Here is a 16814-nt window from a genome sequence, read left to right on the forward strand (position 1 = left end):
TATAGAATGAAGAAGAAAGAGGTCCTTAAGTAGGCACCTCATACAAGGTCACTGACATCATTGATGACCTCAAAGCTCCACAATCATCTCCTCAATCTGCTCCTAGATTCACTCAATCATCCTATGTGGCTTTTCCACCACCTAACTGTGCTTGTGGGCACCTAAATGTGCCTCTAGCACTCACACATAGAAACATAAGGTGTGCCTGAGGCATACACCTTGAGATATCCCAACAAACCCCCCCTCAAGGGAATGCCTCAGACTATGTCAAGGATACATCTAGTCTCATAGTTTCTCATGCCATCTCATGGTGGTCAAGGATTAATCTATGGCTAGGTTCTCATGCTAGCAAGGGTTCCCTTGGGTGTAAGGTAAACAAAAAGGGATACAAACAGACCTTCCAATGGTTATCTCCCCTACATGTACATGCACACAATGTCTGTAGGAGGTACCATGGAACAAAACATACACATGGCCTACATCATAAGGTGACCAGAGGTGTTTACACAACACACAATAGTTTATTTTCATTCATTTAGGAGGACTATCCAGGCTGAGTACCTTGACATAAAAAGAGAGATCTGGAGCATACATAGAGATGAGTTTAAAATGCATAATCTTCATGGGATGCCTCATCTTGTGGAGGCAAAATATCCATGTCAAGGCAAGGTCTTACCACATGGGTAGTGTCTAGTGCCTACAGAGGTTGGACGAAATGGTGCGCACTTTTGCCCGGGAGAGTTGCTACAGTCTGAAACTGAGTTTTGACGATTTCTCCCTCGTTACTGAACCAAATGACCTGAAAAATGGCTCAAAATCTTCGTCTTGAGGTCGCCCATCTACTCCTATGAGGGCTCAGGCAATGGCGGAGTATGCAGGGAGTATTGAGCAACAGAAGAAATTCGCTGTTTGGAGAATGGCAGCCACCACAGACGTTTTTTCTTCAATTGCTTGCAGGTGGAAGTTCGCCCATACTAGAGGAGTTTCCAGCTCAGAGGGTTTGGGCAATGGCTGTTTGTAGATGGAGAACCAAGCTCTCAAAGATTTTGGGAAGAAAGAGGAAAATGGAGAAGAAGAAGATGAAGAAGAAGATGATGATGTGGCAGAAATGGGCTCAAGGGGGATCAAAGGGCTCTGATACCATGTTGGAATACTGAAAGGAAAGAGTAGAGTTGACACAAATTCAGAATACTTGCTTATAGAATGAAGAAGAAAGAGGTCCTTAAGTAGGCACCTCATACAAGGTCACTGACATCATTGATGACCTCAAAGCTCCACAATCATCTCCTCAATCTGCTCCTAGATTCACTCAATCATCCTATGTGGCTTTTCCACCACCTAACTGTGCTTGTGGGCACCTAACTGTGCCTCTAGCACTCACACATAGAAACATAAGGTGTGCCTGAGGCATACACCTTGAGATATCCCAACACCATAATGGTCTCCACCAAACAATAGACAATTTCTTTATTGTTGCTTTTTTCTAACCTGTCGATTACTCTGTTGCCTTGTAGGATATCTTCACTGCTTCATATACTTTATAGACATCCAGGATAATTTGAAAGATTGACTCCTTATGAAACACTATGCAAGTAAAGTCCCTATATCTTGCAACTGCAGTCTTCAAGTCCTACACACCTGACTACACATCGTTCATTACGCCCTTCAAGCATCTATAAAAACGAGTCTTGCACACCTAATGGCATATCATTCACTACGCTCTTTAAGCATTTGTAAAAATGAGTCCGCTTCATATTGTATTCACCACCGGTAGGTCTTATTCCCTTTACTGTTTGTGGTAAGCTGCATCTGATCCATAACTCCCTTTACTATCTGTGGTAAGCCGCATCTGATCCATAACTCCCTTACCTTAATCAGGATCTCGAAAAGAGTTGAGTTTTTCCTCCTAGTCAATGAAACCATATTAAACCTTTCGGATTCGAAAATATATTTTGAATCATCATTAGATAAGCATATGTAATAAATGACCCATTGAAACTTTTGTAGACACTCAGCGTGATTCAAGTTTCCTTTTCATCCCTCTTCAAGGGCGATCCTACAAGCTTCATAAAAGTGTTTCCCATCAATGGGCTCAAACCTGCATCTATCAAGGAACCTGTTCTTTGCGACCATATATCTCTTCTCAACGTCATTCCCATATCTAGTCTGGTAGAGATCAGCTTCACGAGCAAAGTCACTATCGTTGAACTCTTCAAAGGCTTTGAGAAAATCTCTGTGCTTTTGAAATGTGACTTCCTTCAGCTGAGTATCATCTTCTGGAAGTCTCACAAACTTCATTGGACAAAGAGTAACATTGCCTACAAATGGTGTTTTAGTATTCCTGGTCTCTTCATACAACTTGCATGCAAAATGCACATCTAGCTTCTATTGATTTGTGAACAAGGAAGCTCAATCAATGAGCAGTGTGATGACGAGGAATTGTACCAATCACCAAATATATCCCTCGCCTTCAGGAGGATGTAAATTCTCCATGCTTACAGAAAAATTAGCAAATGCATCTTCTTCCTCCTTTGTTTCCTCATTGTCATTATCCAACTACTCGCCTGGTGCTAAATAACTTGCACTCACTCAATCTTCCCATGCAGCTGGAGTTCTTTTCACTCTCTTTCTTGTAGTTTTAGCTGGTGATGTAGTACCGGTACTTAACGCCATGGTGGTTGTGGGGGGTACAACCTCAGAACTAGATGCTATTCACGCCACACTTATTACTAGTTGCACACTTACTGTAGGTACTACTACTGGCACACTTACTACTGCAGGTACAACAATGCTCTGCAAGCCATCCTAATTTATCATGAGTAATCTCAAGGCATCAAGTAGTTATGTAGATCCTTGAACTGAATTTGGTACAGGCTTCAACATGTACTTCTTGTCCATTGGCCATAACTTATACACCACATCTTCATTCTTAATTCTGTATGCAACTTTAACTGAACCATTGTCTTTAATATTTATCCTTGAAACTACTCCACCATTTCATATTTCCTCTCAATTATAATTGGTGCTTGACAGAACCTCATTAGTGATCACCAAGAAACACTTTGAATTCCGCTCTAGCAAATACCAACCATGTTTAAGGAATTTCTCAATCATCTTGGGAGCCTTGGAAGCAACACTGGGAGCAATGATTTTTTGCAATTAAAAAAAGAAAAATGTTTAATTAAAATTTAAACCCAAATTTATTAAATTTAATTACATTATGTTAAAAATAAACATAAATTTAACTAAATTTATTTTTTAATCAATAAATTTAATGACTTAATTTTGATTTAATTTAAAATAAAATTACTTGATTATATTTTATTTCTAAATAAGTTTTAAGTCATTAATTTTATAATACAATTTTTAATGCATATATATATTAAATGTTTTTTAATTGAAATACTTTAAAACTAATCAATCTTAAAATAAAAATAATTATTTAATTATAAAATTTTAATATTAGTAAAAAATAAATTAATTTTTAATTTAAAAACTTTAAAATTAATCAATCTTTAAATAAAATTAATTAGATATTTAAAAAGTATTTAATTTAATTAAAATATTATTGATTTAATTAATTTTAATTTAATTATTTCATTAATTTTTATTTTAAATTAAGTCAAAAACTAAATTAATTTTAATTAAAATTCATTAGTTAAATTCAATTAAAATATTAATTAATTTTAAAAGTATAAAATTGAATTAAACTTAATTTAAAATTATAATTAATTAAAAATTAAAAATTATAATTAAATAAAAATAAAAATTTTTATTTAATTATAATGTTTATTAAGTTATTTTAAAAATTAAATTAAATTAAACATGATTTTAAAATTATTATTTAATTTTCATTTTAAAATTAAACTAATTTAAATTAAAGTTAACGTGAGGGCCTCCCTCAACCTGTTGTGCATGCAACATGTTGTGGGAGGGGGCTAATGCCCCCCCCCTTGACAACCAAGGGGGCTAATGCCCCCTGCTCGCCCGCGCCTTCTTCACCGCCTGCTCCACCCGGAGAGAGAGAGAGAGAGAGAGAGAGAGAGAGAGAGAGAGAGAGAAGGGAGGGGAGAGGGGAGGGAGCGAAGCGAGAGGGAGAGGAGAGGGGAGAGGGAAGGGGAAAGGTGGGAGATTGGAGATGTTGGAGGGAGGAGTAGAGGAGGGAGGAGAGGGAAGAATAAGGAGGGAGGTTGAGATTTCATGGTGGGGAAGTGGGTTAAAATTAGGTTTAGGGTAGCTTTTTAGGTTAAGTATAAGTATAAGATACTCCTTCATTTTTCTTGGTTCTCTCTTTATGTCAACTTGTTGCATGAATCAACAAAATTTTCAAAATTATGCAACAAGTGAAGAGCTTTCCAACCTATTGCGTACACAACATCTCCCACCTATCAAATTTTTTGTTATTTTTTTATCTTTTTGTATCTCTTCCAACCTATTACGTGAGCAACACCTTCAAAAAGCTTCTCTATTTTTAGTTTTTTAAACTTCTCAAGATTTCTCAAAAGAACTTTCCTAACTAAAAAAAAATCTCTTAAGCTATTGTTTACGCAACAACTCCAATTTTTTGGGCTTTTACAAATTCCAACCTAACTTTAAAAAATTCTCTTAACCTTGGCTTTTCCAAATTCCAAACTATCTGAGCAATAACTTCAAAAAGCTTGCTTTACTTTTCTCTTTTTAAAGATTTCTGAAAAAACTCTCCTAACCTAGTGCCTATGCAACAACTCCAATCCTTTGCACTTTTTCCAATTTTACAATATTTTCGAAAGAGTCCCCTGACATATTGGGTATGCAACAACTTAGAAAAGCTTTTTTTGTTTGGATTTCAAAAACGATTTATTAATAATATTATTTATCTATATATACTATAATGTAATATAATAATATATTAAAAATTATATTAAAACATAGTGTAGTTTATACAACTATATAAATATGATATATTCATAAGAAATTATTTTTAAAAAATATTAATATTTTTATATAAAATAAAAAATTAAATATATAACTAATAATTAAATAAAAATAACTAATATACATATAAGAGCCATATTAAACTAATTAATTTAAAGTTTATATTATTGATATAAAATAGGGACCAAACTCTAATGTATTTTTATTAAAAAAATTTAACACATTTCAAAATTAATTTGTGAATAAAACAATATTCCCTCAAACAATTGAACAATACAAGTATATCATAAAGTAAGGGGAATACACAAAATCAATACTTTTAGTTGTTGTGCTTAGATTCTTGATGGATACGATACTTTGTAGAGGCCTTAGATTTCTTAGTCTAAGGCTTGTGTAGAGTTTCATACCCATCAGATATCATTTGAGTTGTTTCTTAGATTTTCTTAGTTTAAGGTTGTGCAGAGTTTCATACTCATTGGATATCAAAGAATGGTTTATTGGAGAGGATTCATAGAGTCACATTTAAAAAGAGGAAATGATGCATTAATAGGGCACATAAATCCACACTATTTTCAGTTTAGTATGCATAATGATATTCTAGTGACACAGTGGAAGCACTACTCATGTGGATGGAACTAATTTATGGAGTGAGCCATATGCGTTATTACAAAGAATAACTCCATTGGAGGAAATAGATTTGTTCTTACAAAGAACAAAGCACTTGACATAGATGAAATGAAAGGCTTGATGAAAAAATATCCTGAGTAGGCAATGAAAAATGGGGAGATAATAAGATCAATGGCACTTGCCAAATCTATACAAAAATAAGAAAATTTAATGAGCATTGAATACTCTGAATCTTTCTAGCCAGAACAAGCTACGTTGTGACATGTCGAGATTCACATTGGATACAAATATGGAAATAGATGAAGAAAGAACCTGAGCAATGCCTTTTACCTTGGTAATATTGTGGTAGGAAGGGGGACAAATCGTTACCAGAGTTTGTACCAGAGGATGAGACTGAAGAGGGTATGTTTGTTTCAGTTAGGATGTCTGATGCAAATTCAGAGTTGGATAAACATGGTGGTCCAATTTTGGTGGCAAAGGTTGCTCATATAGCAAGGGATGACAAGGGAATTCCTATAACATTTAAAGCTTTATGGTATGAACCAAAGCCTTTGAAAAGTCTACCAAAAAGAAAAACAATGAAACAACTTTATGAGGGTTTCTTGCAAAAGAAATGTGAATGGATTCCAAATAAAGAAAGTTTGACAGAGGTGGAAGTGAGTAGCATTATTCATGTAAAAAGAAGCATGGCTATGATGTTCAAAAATGTATCACAGCCCCTGATCGTAGTCTTGCACATATTAAACATCATTTGGCTAGGCTTGACCGATCATGTGAAAATGCAATATCAGAATTGATAACTTTGAAGGAGATTGATAAGTATAGGATAATATAGTATATGCCTTGTTCTCAAAAAATGGTGTATCTTTACACCACGTTCAAATATATTATTCAATCAAATGTTGCTATACACCACCTATATGGGTGTGATCCATTTTGTTGCAAAATAAATACCCAATTTGTGAGTCTAGAAAGTGATATGAGTGGAGGTGACCACTTCAAAAAAAAAGTCCAAACAAGTGAGAAAGTCCAATTTTTTTGAATAGTGTGTTATGCACTTTTTACCATACCAACACTCAGAATCATCATGGCCAAATTTAGTATAGGTTTTTTATTACTTGGTCCAATAGTCATCTTCAGTGTGTGCTAAGGACACTTGTTACATCACTTCTCATTTAGATATTAGGTTTACAATGGATACTATTATCTAGAAAAGAAATCAAGGCATGATGCTAGATGCGAGGCATAGCGACGCTCGAGAGCCATAGGGAAAAAGGGAACATGAGGGAAGAAGCATTAACATAGGTGGGGAAAAAGGATTAAGAGGGGTGGGAATGAAGAGAGGGACTATGCCACAAGGGGGAAGGGAGAGGGGGAAGAGGAGCATGTACATGATGGAAGGTGGAATGTAGAGATGGAGACATCAAGGGAAGAGAGTCATGCTTTATTTGAAAGGAAGGATGGGGGGGCGAAATCAAACTACTAGCTAGGTGGCTTTACAAGAATGAGTGTGTTACATCAATGAATAGCCCCCTCCTTTTATAGCCAAGAGAGGGGGTCTCTCCCAATAAATGCATCCTTTCACATGCATGGTGTGTGTGGAAGAGTCTCCCATGTGGGCTATGTGGGTAAGCACTCTCAATTGTGTGCGACAACCCTTTGCCTCATTTTCCCACATAAATCAAACCCCATATCTCAAGTCTAAGATACTCCCTTGGTCTCTTCCCAATTTTATAATACGTTCAAACATCTAGGAGGACAAGAGGAGGGTTGGCACAAGCAGTCTTGCCACCTCATCCTACTTTCCCCATTATTTAACTTGCATACTTTGACTATCTACACCCCCTCCACATGGGCCTATCCTACATGGAGGGAATAATCCAATATAATATCCATCTCCACCTATTTTATATTACTTCTCCCATGGTCCTTGGTCCATGTCTCACTAAATGCAAGCATGGGACTGCCTAGGTGGAGTGGTGGCACATGGAGGAACCATGCCACCTTATCATTTTATAATATAACTACCATGGATTATGTACAAAACACCTTATGGATCCTCTTACGTGGAAGGGTGGCACATGGTCATGCCCTGCCACCTCAACCCTAGGCCCTATGCACACCATATTTTTTTATACTATTGCCACACATACAAGCACACACATATATTTATGCCTTTTACCTTGGTCAAATTTATCCATAATAGTTCCCCCCCCAAGCAAGGAATGCATAGCATTTCCATGCCTAGGACCATCACGAACAAAGAAGGGCTTGAGATAATGCTTGTTGATCACCTTCTTGCCATATGGCTCATGCAGCTGCTAAACTTGTATAGACCCATTAACACACTATTCAAAATTTTTGGACTTTCTCTCTTGGTTTTGACTTTTTTTTGGAGCATATCTTCTCCACTCAACTTCACTTAGTGAGCTCAAAAATTGGGTTTTTTAGAGCACTAAATGCGTCACTTATATACAAATATGGCCTTACTAAGCTAAAAAGTCAAGTGGTGACCTCTAATTTAAAAAAAAATGGCTTAGTGAAGCTATAATTCCCAAACTCGTGCATGGTGCCCCCATCCAATAACTATAATAATAATAATAGTAGTCTCCTAACTCTAGTTCAATTTTAACACTATGAAGTGAAAATATGACACCATATGAAAAGAGTTTGTTGAATTCAACATATAAGTGGTGTATAGATACACAATTTTTTTGAAAAAAAAGAGTTTGTTGGATTCAATATATAAGTGGTGTATAGATACAACCTTTTTTTGAAAAACAAACCATACAATAAATTATCTTATTGGTGGTGTATAGATATACCATTTGTATGGAAAAAAGCATACAAAACATTATCTTATGCATTTGAATCTTGTTCAGAGTCATCAGATTCATGTAATGTATTTGCGCTTGATGGGTCAAGTCTTGCCAAATGATGTTTAATATGGACACGACTTGGATCAGGGATTGTGATACATTTTTCAACATTGTATCCATGCTTCTTTTTAAAACTTTGTATCCTCGATTTCCAGCAATGAATAATGCTACTGACTTCCACCTCTGTTAATCCCTCATTATTTGGAACCCATTCATGTTTCTTTTGCAAGCATCCCTCATAGAGTTGTTTTATTGTATATCTTCTCAAGAGATTTTTCAATGGCTTTGGTTCATACCATAAAGCTGTAAATGTTATAGGAGTTCCCTTGTCATCCCTTTCTATCTTAGCAACCTTTACAACCCAAATTGGGCCACCTTGGTCATCCAACTCTGAACCTAGATCAGATGCACAAACTGCAACAAATAGACCCTCTTCAATCTCATTAGATGGTATAAACTCTGGTAAGGGTTAGTCTCCCTTCCTGCCACAATATTTTCGAGGTAAAAGGCATTCCTCTACTTCCTCCATATCTACTAACATATTTATATCCAAAGGAAAACTTGGTGACCTAGCTTGCTCTGGCCAAAAGGATTCACAGTATTCAATGCTCATTAAGTTTTCTTGTCTTTCTAAAGATTGGATAAGTGCTTCAGTTGATTTAATTGTCTCCAAATTCTTAGTTGATTGCTCAAGATATTTTTGCATCATTTTTTGAAGATGTTTAATGAAGGCTTTCAAGCCTTTCATTTCATCAATGTCAAGTGATTTGTTTTTTGCAAGAACAAATCTAGTTTCCTCCAATGGAATTATTCGTTGTGATAAAGCATATGACTCACTCCATAAATGATCTCCATCTGCTGAGTAGTGCTTCCATTGCATCACTGGAATATTGTTATGCATGTGAAACCGAAAGTAGTGTGGATTTGTGTGTCCTATTAGGGCATCATCTCTTGTTTGTAAATGTGGCTCTATGAATGCTCTGCAATCTACCATCCTCTCTAAGATAGCCACTTCTGATTCTTCCTTGCGAGAACCTCCAATTTTTTTCCCAATTCAAAATAGCATATCCTCCATTGTTAAAACATCCATTGCCTTCAACTCACCAGAGATAACACTGAAGATTTGATCTATGTCTTCATGTGTATGGCTGACAAGAAGAAAGCCAACTTCCACTTCTTCAAATATTTTCAAACCAACCAGCATAGAGCATAAAGCATATATATATTTATTCTTGTTCTCTCTCCAACAATTATCAACTTGTATTCGCAATGTGTTAGGTAAACATCTATGAGCATCTTTGACCTTTCTTATTGCTTTCATGATTGATGTAACAACGTGGTTACTATCATGGTCATGCAAACTATGAGTCCATACATCACAAAAGATTCGGTATCCATGTACTAATCTCCACACAAGTGTGTTTTTAGTCCACGTTTGCCCTCCAATGCTGGTGGGATATGTCTATATCATGGCAAAGTGGTTGTATTCTGGTCCATGCCATCAATGGTGATGCACATGGACTTATCAACATGTGAAATAGCTTCCTCTCTCCAAGAAGCATACAACTTTCGAGCATCCTGCACATGACGTAAATGGATTGATCGCCATTTAATATATCTTCCTCGCTGCTGCTCACATTTACTATGTTCAATGGCATTTTTTAATTCATCACATGTCTTACATTTTGACATCCTTTGCTTTGATGGTATCTTGACATGGCAAAAATCTCTATGCCAATTTTGTACAAGGTTGATCGTGAAATTATGCTCTCGTCTCTGTCTTGTAAAGTTTTATTGACAGTTTCTAGAATGACCTTCTTTGTCATTCCCAAAGAAAGATGTTGTTGGCATTCGACACGTCCATTTAGCATTGTTTGTTGAAGATGAGGCTGCGGTAATGCATGGTCTTTGAGAACTTGCTTTAATGTTGTGGTTGCATTTATAGTGCTTCCATGGCATTTAAGCTTGTAGGTATTTCCATGAATTGTATGAACCACGTTTTCTTTCACCTCTGCCCAGATGGTCCAGTATGTGTCATGTGATAGTCCAGTTAATCCTTGATATCCTCGATTGCAAATGGGTCTCCCATTAACCATGGGTTTCAATCTAGGTTTACAGTGTCTTGTGCTCAAATCTTGATTAGTGCCTTGATGAAGAAAGCATGAAAACTCTTGAAGAAGATAGTTATGTCTATTAGGCACTGTCTTACTCCAAATACCAAGGCGTATGGCTGCACAATCATCTTTCCCAACTTTTGCTAATGCAAAGTCTCTTGCAATAAACTTGCATAAGCATCCTTTCCATATTCTCCTCGGATAGCATTACATGCCTCTTTGGTTCTGGAATTGATGCCATGATTCTTTGCCTCTTCACACTCACATACTTTCTTTTTGTTAATAGTATCTTGCGTTTTCTAGTTGTAAGACCATCAAACCTCGAATCCATTTCCCTTGACTCTTTATCTTTACAATCAAATGCTGTGTGGGCTTGAGAATTATTTGATACCTTATAATATCTTGGAAATGGCAATCTGGTAGACATGTTCATTGATGTCAATTTGTTGCCAATGCCTCTTGAATTTTGTGGTTGAACTGTTTCTCCTTCGTAACTCAAGATTCTCCCATCTATATTCTATGGCATGCTAGCAACAATATTACAAACAACATGACAAGTCTCAGATTCTCTGACCCTTTTGCCTTGTGTTCGAGTGGTAACATCATGATCATTGTCACTAATATCATCAGTTCCTATTATTGCATCACTTATCCCATCGATCTTTGAGTGTATTTTTCTTTGTGGTCCCATCTTATTATTCTCAACACAAGACAAGTCTTCTATATCAGTAAGCATGTTTGAGTCACTTGCAACACAAGACAAGTCTCCTATACCAGTGAGCCTGTTCGAGTCACTTGCAACATAGGACAAGTCCTCTATACCAGTGAGCCTGTTCGAGTCACTTGCAACACATGACAAGTCTTTTATACTAGTAAGCTTGTTTGAGTCACTTGCAACACAAGACAAGTCTTCTATACCAGTGAGTATATTTGAGTCACTTGCAACACAAGAAACCTTTTCTACATCAACATCTGTTACTATAATGTCCTCAATACTTGTGAGCATGCCACTATGATACTCTTGATTACTACTATAGATTCTTATCAATTTGGATCCCATTTGTGTTAGTCTTTTTCTTCTGATAATATTCTATTGTCTTCCATGACATTGAAGGAAACTATCTTGGGCAAACTTGATTTCAAGAAAGCTAACCCCCATTTACAAGTACTATGAACTTTAGTTGAGACGTAGTATTATGAACGTCTAAATGTGAAGTACTATCCATTGCATTTTGAATGACACCTGCACTAGTCAACTTAATTATCTCCACTATACAGAGAAAACTCTGAGCATAGCCCTTAAAGTTGCCAATTGCTAAAACTTCTCCGGAGCAAGATAACATCTCTACTTTTTCCCCCTCAAAATAAGTTTTCTTAATATCTTGAAAGTATGTCTTTGGAACAATTTTGTCTTGGTCCCAGAGTGTTCTGTGTGCTTGCATATCAAATATGTCACATTGTAAGATATCTCCCAATGTCTCAAAGTCTCCATGTGGATATTTTAAATGTACTTCAGGATTTACAACATTGGTGATTATCACTACACATCTTCTCTCACCACAACGTTGGAAATGACACACATTCATAGAATCAAGACTATGAATTCATCCAAAAGCCACCACTTCATTCTTCTTATACAACACCACATCCATACCCTCAGTTAGGGTGAATACCTGCTTTATGTACAAAAATAGATTAGCAACTCAAAATGAACATAATAAATAATCATTGAGCTTATTATTACTTAATAACTTCTATATCAAAACTAGCAGAGAAGGCATTAAACCTAAACCCTACATCCTAAACTTTAAATAATTAATATCAAAACATCTTAACCACTTAAACCCTAAACTTTAAACATTTAATTCCTAAACCCTAAACCCTAAATCCTAAACTCCTAAACAATAAATCCTAAACCTTAAACCCTAAACTCTAAATCCTAACCCTAAATCTTAAATCTTAAACCCTAAACCCTAAACCCTAAACCTAACCCTAAAATACAATCAAAATTTAATGAATTTTTTAAATTTGTGCAACAGGTTGGATATATCCCCCAACCTGTTGCTTGAGCAACAGGTTGGGGGCTATATCCAACCTGTTGCACAAATCAAGAATTTTTCTTATTTGTGTAACAATTTGATATATAGTTGGGGAATATATCCAACCTATTGCACAACTCATGAATTTTCTTGATTTGTGCAAGGTTGGATATACCCCCAATCTGTTACTCGAGCAACAAGTTGGGGGGTATATCCAACCTGTTGCACAAATCAAGAAAACAGGTTGGGGGGTATATCCAACCTGTTGCTCGAGCAACAGGTTGGGGATATATCCAACCTGTTGCACAAGTCAAGAAAATTCTTGACTTGTGCAATAGGTTGGATATACCCCCCAACCTGCTGCTGCAGTAGCAGGTTGGGGTCACCCCAACTGAGGCCTGTTGTTGGATATATCCCCCAATCTGTTGCTTGAGCAACAGGTTGGGGCGTATATCCAACAACAGGCCTCAGTTGGGGTGACCCCAACCTGCTACAAATCAAGAAAATTCTCGATTTGTGCAACAGGTTGGATATACCCCCCAACCTATTGCTTGAGAAATAGGTTGGGGGGTATATCCAACCTGTTGCACAAATCAAGAAAATTCCTTGATTTTTGCAATAGTTTGAGTGCACCATTAACCTATTCCACTTGCAACAGTTTGGGGGATATATCAAACCTATTACACAAATTGAAAAAAATCATTAAATTTTGATTGTATTTTAGGGTAAGGGTTTAGGGTTTAGTATTTAGGGTTAAGGATTTAGGGCTTAGGATTTAAGATTTAGTGTTTATAGGGTTTTGGGTTTATGATTATGTTTTTAGGGTTTAGGGTTTAGGGTTTATAATCTAGGGTTTAGGATTTAGCATTTAGGGTTTATGATTATTGTTTTAGATTTAAAGATTTAGGATTTAGGTTTTAGGTTTTAGGGTTTAGGGTTTAGAATATAAGATCATGAGCTTAGAGTCTAGAATCTAGGGTTTAGAATTGAAAATTAGGTTTTAGAATTTAAGTTATAGGGGTTAGGGTTTAAGGTTTAGGGTTTAGGGATTATAACTGTTATATAAGTTTAAGAGCTTAGATTGTATAACCTAAGATTTAAGGAACTTTAGGATTTAAGATTTAGAATGTAAGATTTAAGGGATATAGACTATATAAAATATGCATTCCAAAGTATTTAGTTTAGATATATATAGACTATATGTTATATGCTTTCCAAAGTGTTTTGTTTATAGGTAGGATCCTTTGCAAAGGCTTTACTTTAAGTAAGTATAAGTCTACCTAGTTAAAGTATCCTACTGATTAGGGACAAGCACATAGGCTAAAAGCACACCGATTCATATTTTCTTACATTCATGCTGCATGGTGTATCAGAAGATACGATCCTTTGCAAAGGCTTTACTTTCAGTAATTATAAGTCTACCTAGTCAAAGTATCCTACTGATTATGGACAAGTACATAGGCTAAAAGCACACAGATTCATATTTTCTTACATTCATGCTGCATGGTGTATCAGAAGAAATGAAAAAATATGTGATAATAAATATTCAGAAGAAATATGTATTCCATATCATGGATACCATGGATATTTGGTGGTTGCTAAAGTAAAAAAATGATATGGATGCAATGATACTGTAGTTTTGTGCAAAGCCTTAAACAAAGTTTGTTAAGGCTTTTGCAAAGTATTACACATAGTAACAAAGATAAGTAAGTATGCTAAACCTCTTCTAGATTCTATGGTTTTAAATACCTACCTTACAAATACATTATCGAATTTTTCATTCTTCGACTAACTAACAGTATTATACACATGGAAGAAAAGCATACATGCTAAAAGTAAGTGTGTAAAATTTAATATTTTCTTATTTTTAATTTAATTTAATTCTTTGATTGACTACTTTTTAAAATTGAAAGGTTATTACTATATAATGTACATAATTTTAAATGTTATTAATGTATAATATTAATAATTTATATATTTATTTAAATTTATATAATAGTTAATTTATATTTATATTAGTTTTTAAGTTAATAATGTATAGAATAGCAATATATTCACTAATTCTTCATTGTTTTAAGAATAAGTATTATATAAAGCACATATGCTAGAAGACCTCCCTTTCAAGTTATATTTTTTAATTAATGTATTTGTATATTTATTTATATAATAATTATATAATATTTATATTAATTTATAGATTAATAATAAACATTTTTAGCAAAATTATATTTTAACATTAGTCAATAAAAATTTATTATATTATGGAGTAAAAATATTATAAATGGATTTCTTATATTAATAAAGTGTCGTGAGTTGAGTTTTTTGGAAAGATTTATAATTAAATTTTGTTTTAAAGTTGTTGCATACGCAATAGCTAGGGAGGTTTGAGTGGTTTTGAGGTTGAGAGAGAAATTTGTAATAAAGTGTCGTGAGAAGAGTTTTTTGGAGAGATTTATGATTAAATTTTATTTTAAAGTTATTGTGTACGCTATAGGTAGGGAGGTTTGAGTGGTTTTGAGGTTGAGAGAGAAATTTGTAATAGATTGTTTTTTTTTAAAAGGAGTTTTTTGGAGAGATTTATGATTAAATTTTGTTTTGAAGTTGTTGCGTACGCAATAGGTAGGGAGGTTTGAGTGGTTTTGAGGTTGAGAGAGAAATTTGTAATAGATTGTTTTTTTTTTGTTGAGGAGTTTTTTGGAGAGATTTATGATTAAATTTTGTTTTGAAGTCGTTGCATACGCAATAGGTAGGGCTTGAGTGGTTTTGAGGTTGAGAGAGAAATTTATAATAGATTCTTTTTTTTTATTGATGAGTTTTTTAGAGAGATTTATGATTAAATTTTGGTTTGAAGTTGTTGCGTACGCAATAGGTAGAGAGGTCTAAGTGGTTTTGAGGCTGAGAGATAAATTTGTAATAGATTTTTTTTTTGAAAAATTGGTGTGCCCAATAGGATACGAGAGAAATTTTTGAAAATAGGTTGTGAGATTTTGAGGTAAAGAGGAAAATTTGTGGGAAAAAAGATTTAATGCAAAAATGGTTTTTTGAAGTTGTTGCGTACACACAAGTTTTTGAGAAAAGAATCGGATATGAAAAAAATTCAAATTTACAAAAACTTGATTCTTAGAAGTTCTTGCGTACGCAATAGGTTAGAAATGAACTCACCTCTTGCAACATTTTGAAAATTTTTGAGAATCCTACAATAGGTTGATGAGAGGAGAGAAGCATGGAGTGTAAAAGAATGATCTTTGAATGAAAGAGAGAATGAAGAATGTTCGACTTATAGTGATTCTAAAAGAACTAAAAAAACCTTAAAAACTAAAAAAAGCTGACTTGACCTAAAAGCTACCCATTTTCTATAAAACTCTACTTCTTCTCATTCTCTCTCACAACTTTCTTGGAGCTCCACCACCTCTCCACCTAGGTACTCCCTCCCTCCCTCTTGTCCCTCCCCTCCTGCTTCCCATCCCCTCTCCTCCCGCTTCCTCTCTCCCCTCCCTTCCCCTCTCCTCCCTCCTATCCCTTGCCCTCCCCTCCCCCTCCCTTCCCCTCTCCTCCCCCTTCTTCTCCTGCTTCCTCTCTCCCCTCCCTTCCTGTCTCCTCCTGCTTCTCGCCTCCCTCCTCCTGCTTCCTCTCCTCCCCTCCCCCTCCCTTCCCCTCTCCTCCCCCTTCCCCTTCCCCTCTCCTCCTTGCTCTCCCTTCCTCTCTCGTTCCCCGCCTCCCCCTCCCCGCCGGCCCCTCCCTTCCCCTCCTCTCCCTCCCCGTCCCCCTCCCCGCCAGCCCCTCCCTCTCCCTCCCCCTCCTCTCCCTCCTACTCCCCGCCGGTCCCTCCCTCCCCATCATCCCTCCCTTCCCTTCCCCGCCGTCCCTCCTCGCCGGCCCCTCCCTCCCCGCCATCCCTCCCTTCCCTTCCCAACCATCCCTCCCTTCCCCTCCCCCTCCCCCTCCCCACCAGCCCCTCCCTTCCCCGCCTCCCCCTCCGCCTCCCCTCTCGTCGCAAGCAGGAGGGAGGGAGGGAGGGAGGGGAGGTGGCCGACGTGAGGGGGAGGCGGGGAAGGGGGAGGGGAGGGGGTTGACAGGAGGGCAGGGAAGGGGGAGGGGAGGCAGGGAGGGCGCGAGGAAGGGGGAGGGGGAGGGGAGGCGGGGAAGGGGGAGGGGAGGCACAGGGAAGGGGGAGGGGGAGGGGAGGTAGGAGGGCACGAGGAGAGGAGGGAGGGGGGGTTAACCCCCCCACCTATTGCACA

General features: G+C 36.6%; 1 protein-coding gene across 1 annotated transcript in view; it reads right to left on the reverse strand.

The window, feature by feature from the left end:
* Positions 1 to 2034: 2034 nt before the first annotated feature.
* LOC147888665 (uncharacterized) overlaps positions 2035 to 16814 on the reverse strand; it is a 38076-nt gene continuing 23296 nt past the window's right edge. The window contains exon 7 of the mRNA XM_087392342.1: positions 2035 to 2292. Within this exon, the coding sequence (XP_087248468.1) occupies positions 2035 to 2292 (258 nt within the window). The remainder of the gene's footprint in view (positions 2293 to 16814) is intronic.

Source organism: Dipteris shenzhenensis, chromosome 21, assembly GCF_047967505.1.
Source record: "Dipteris shenzhenensis isolate YYH24624 ecotype China chromosome 21, Dip_SZ_1.0, whole genome shotgun sequence".
Classification (NCBI taxonomy): Eukaryota; Viridiplantae; Streptophyta; class Polypodiopsida; order Gleicheniales; family Dipteridaceae; genus Dipteris; species Dipteris shenzhenensis.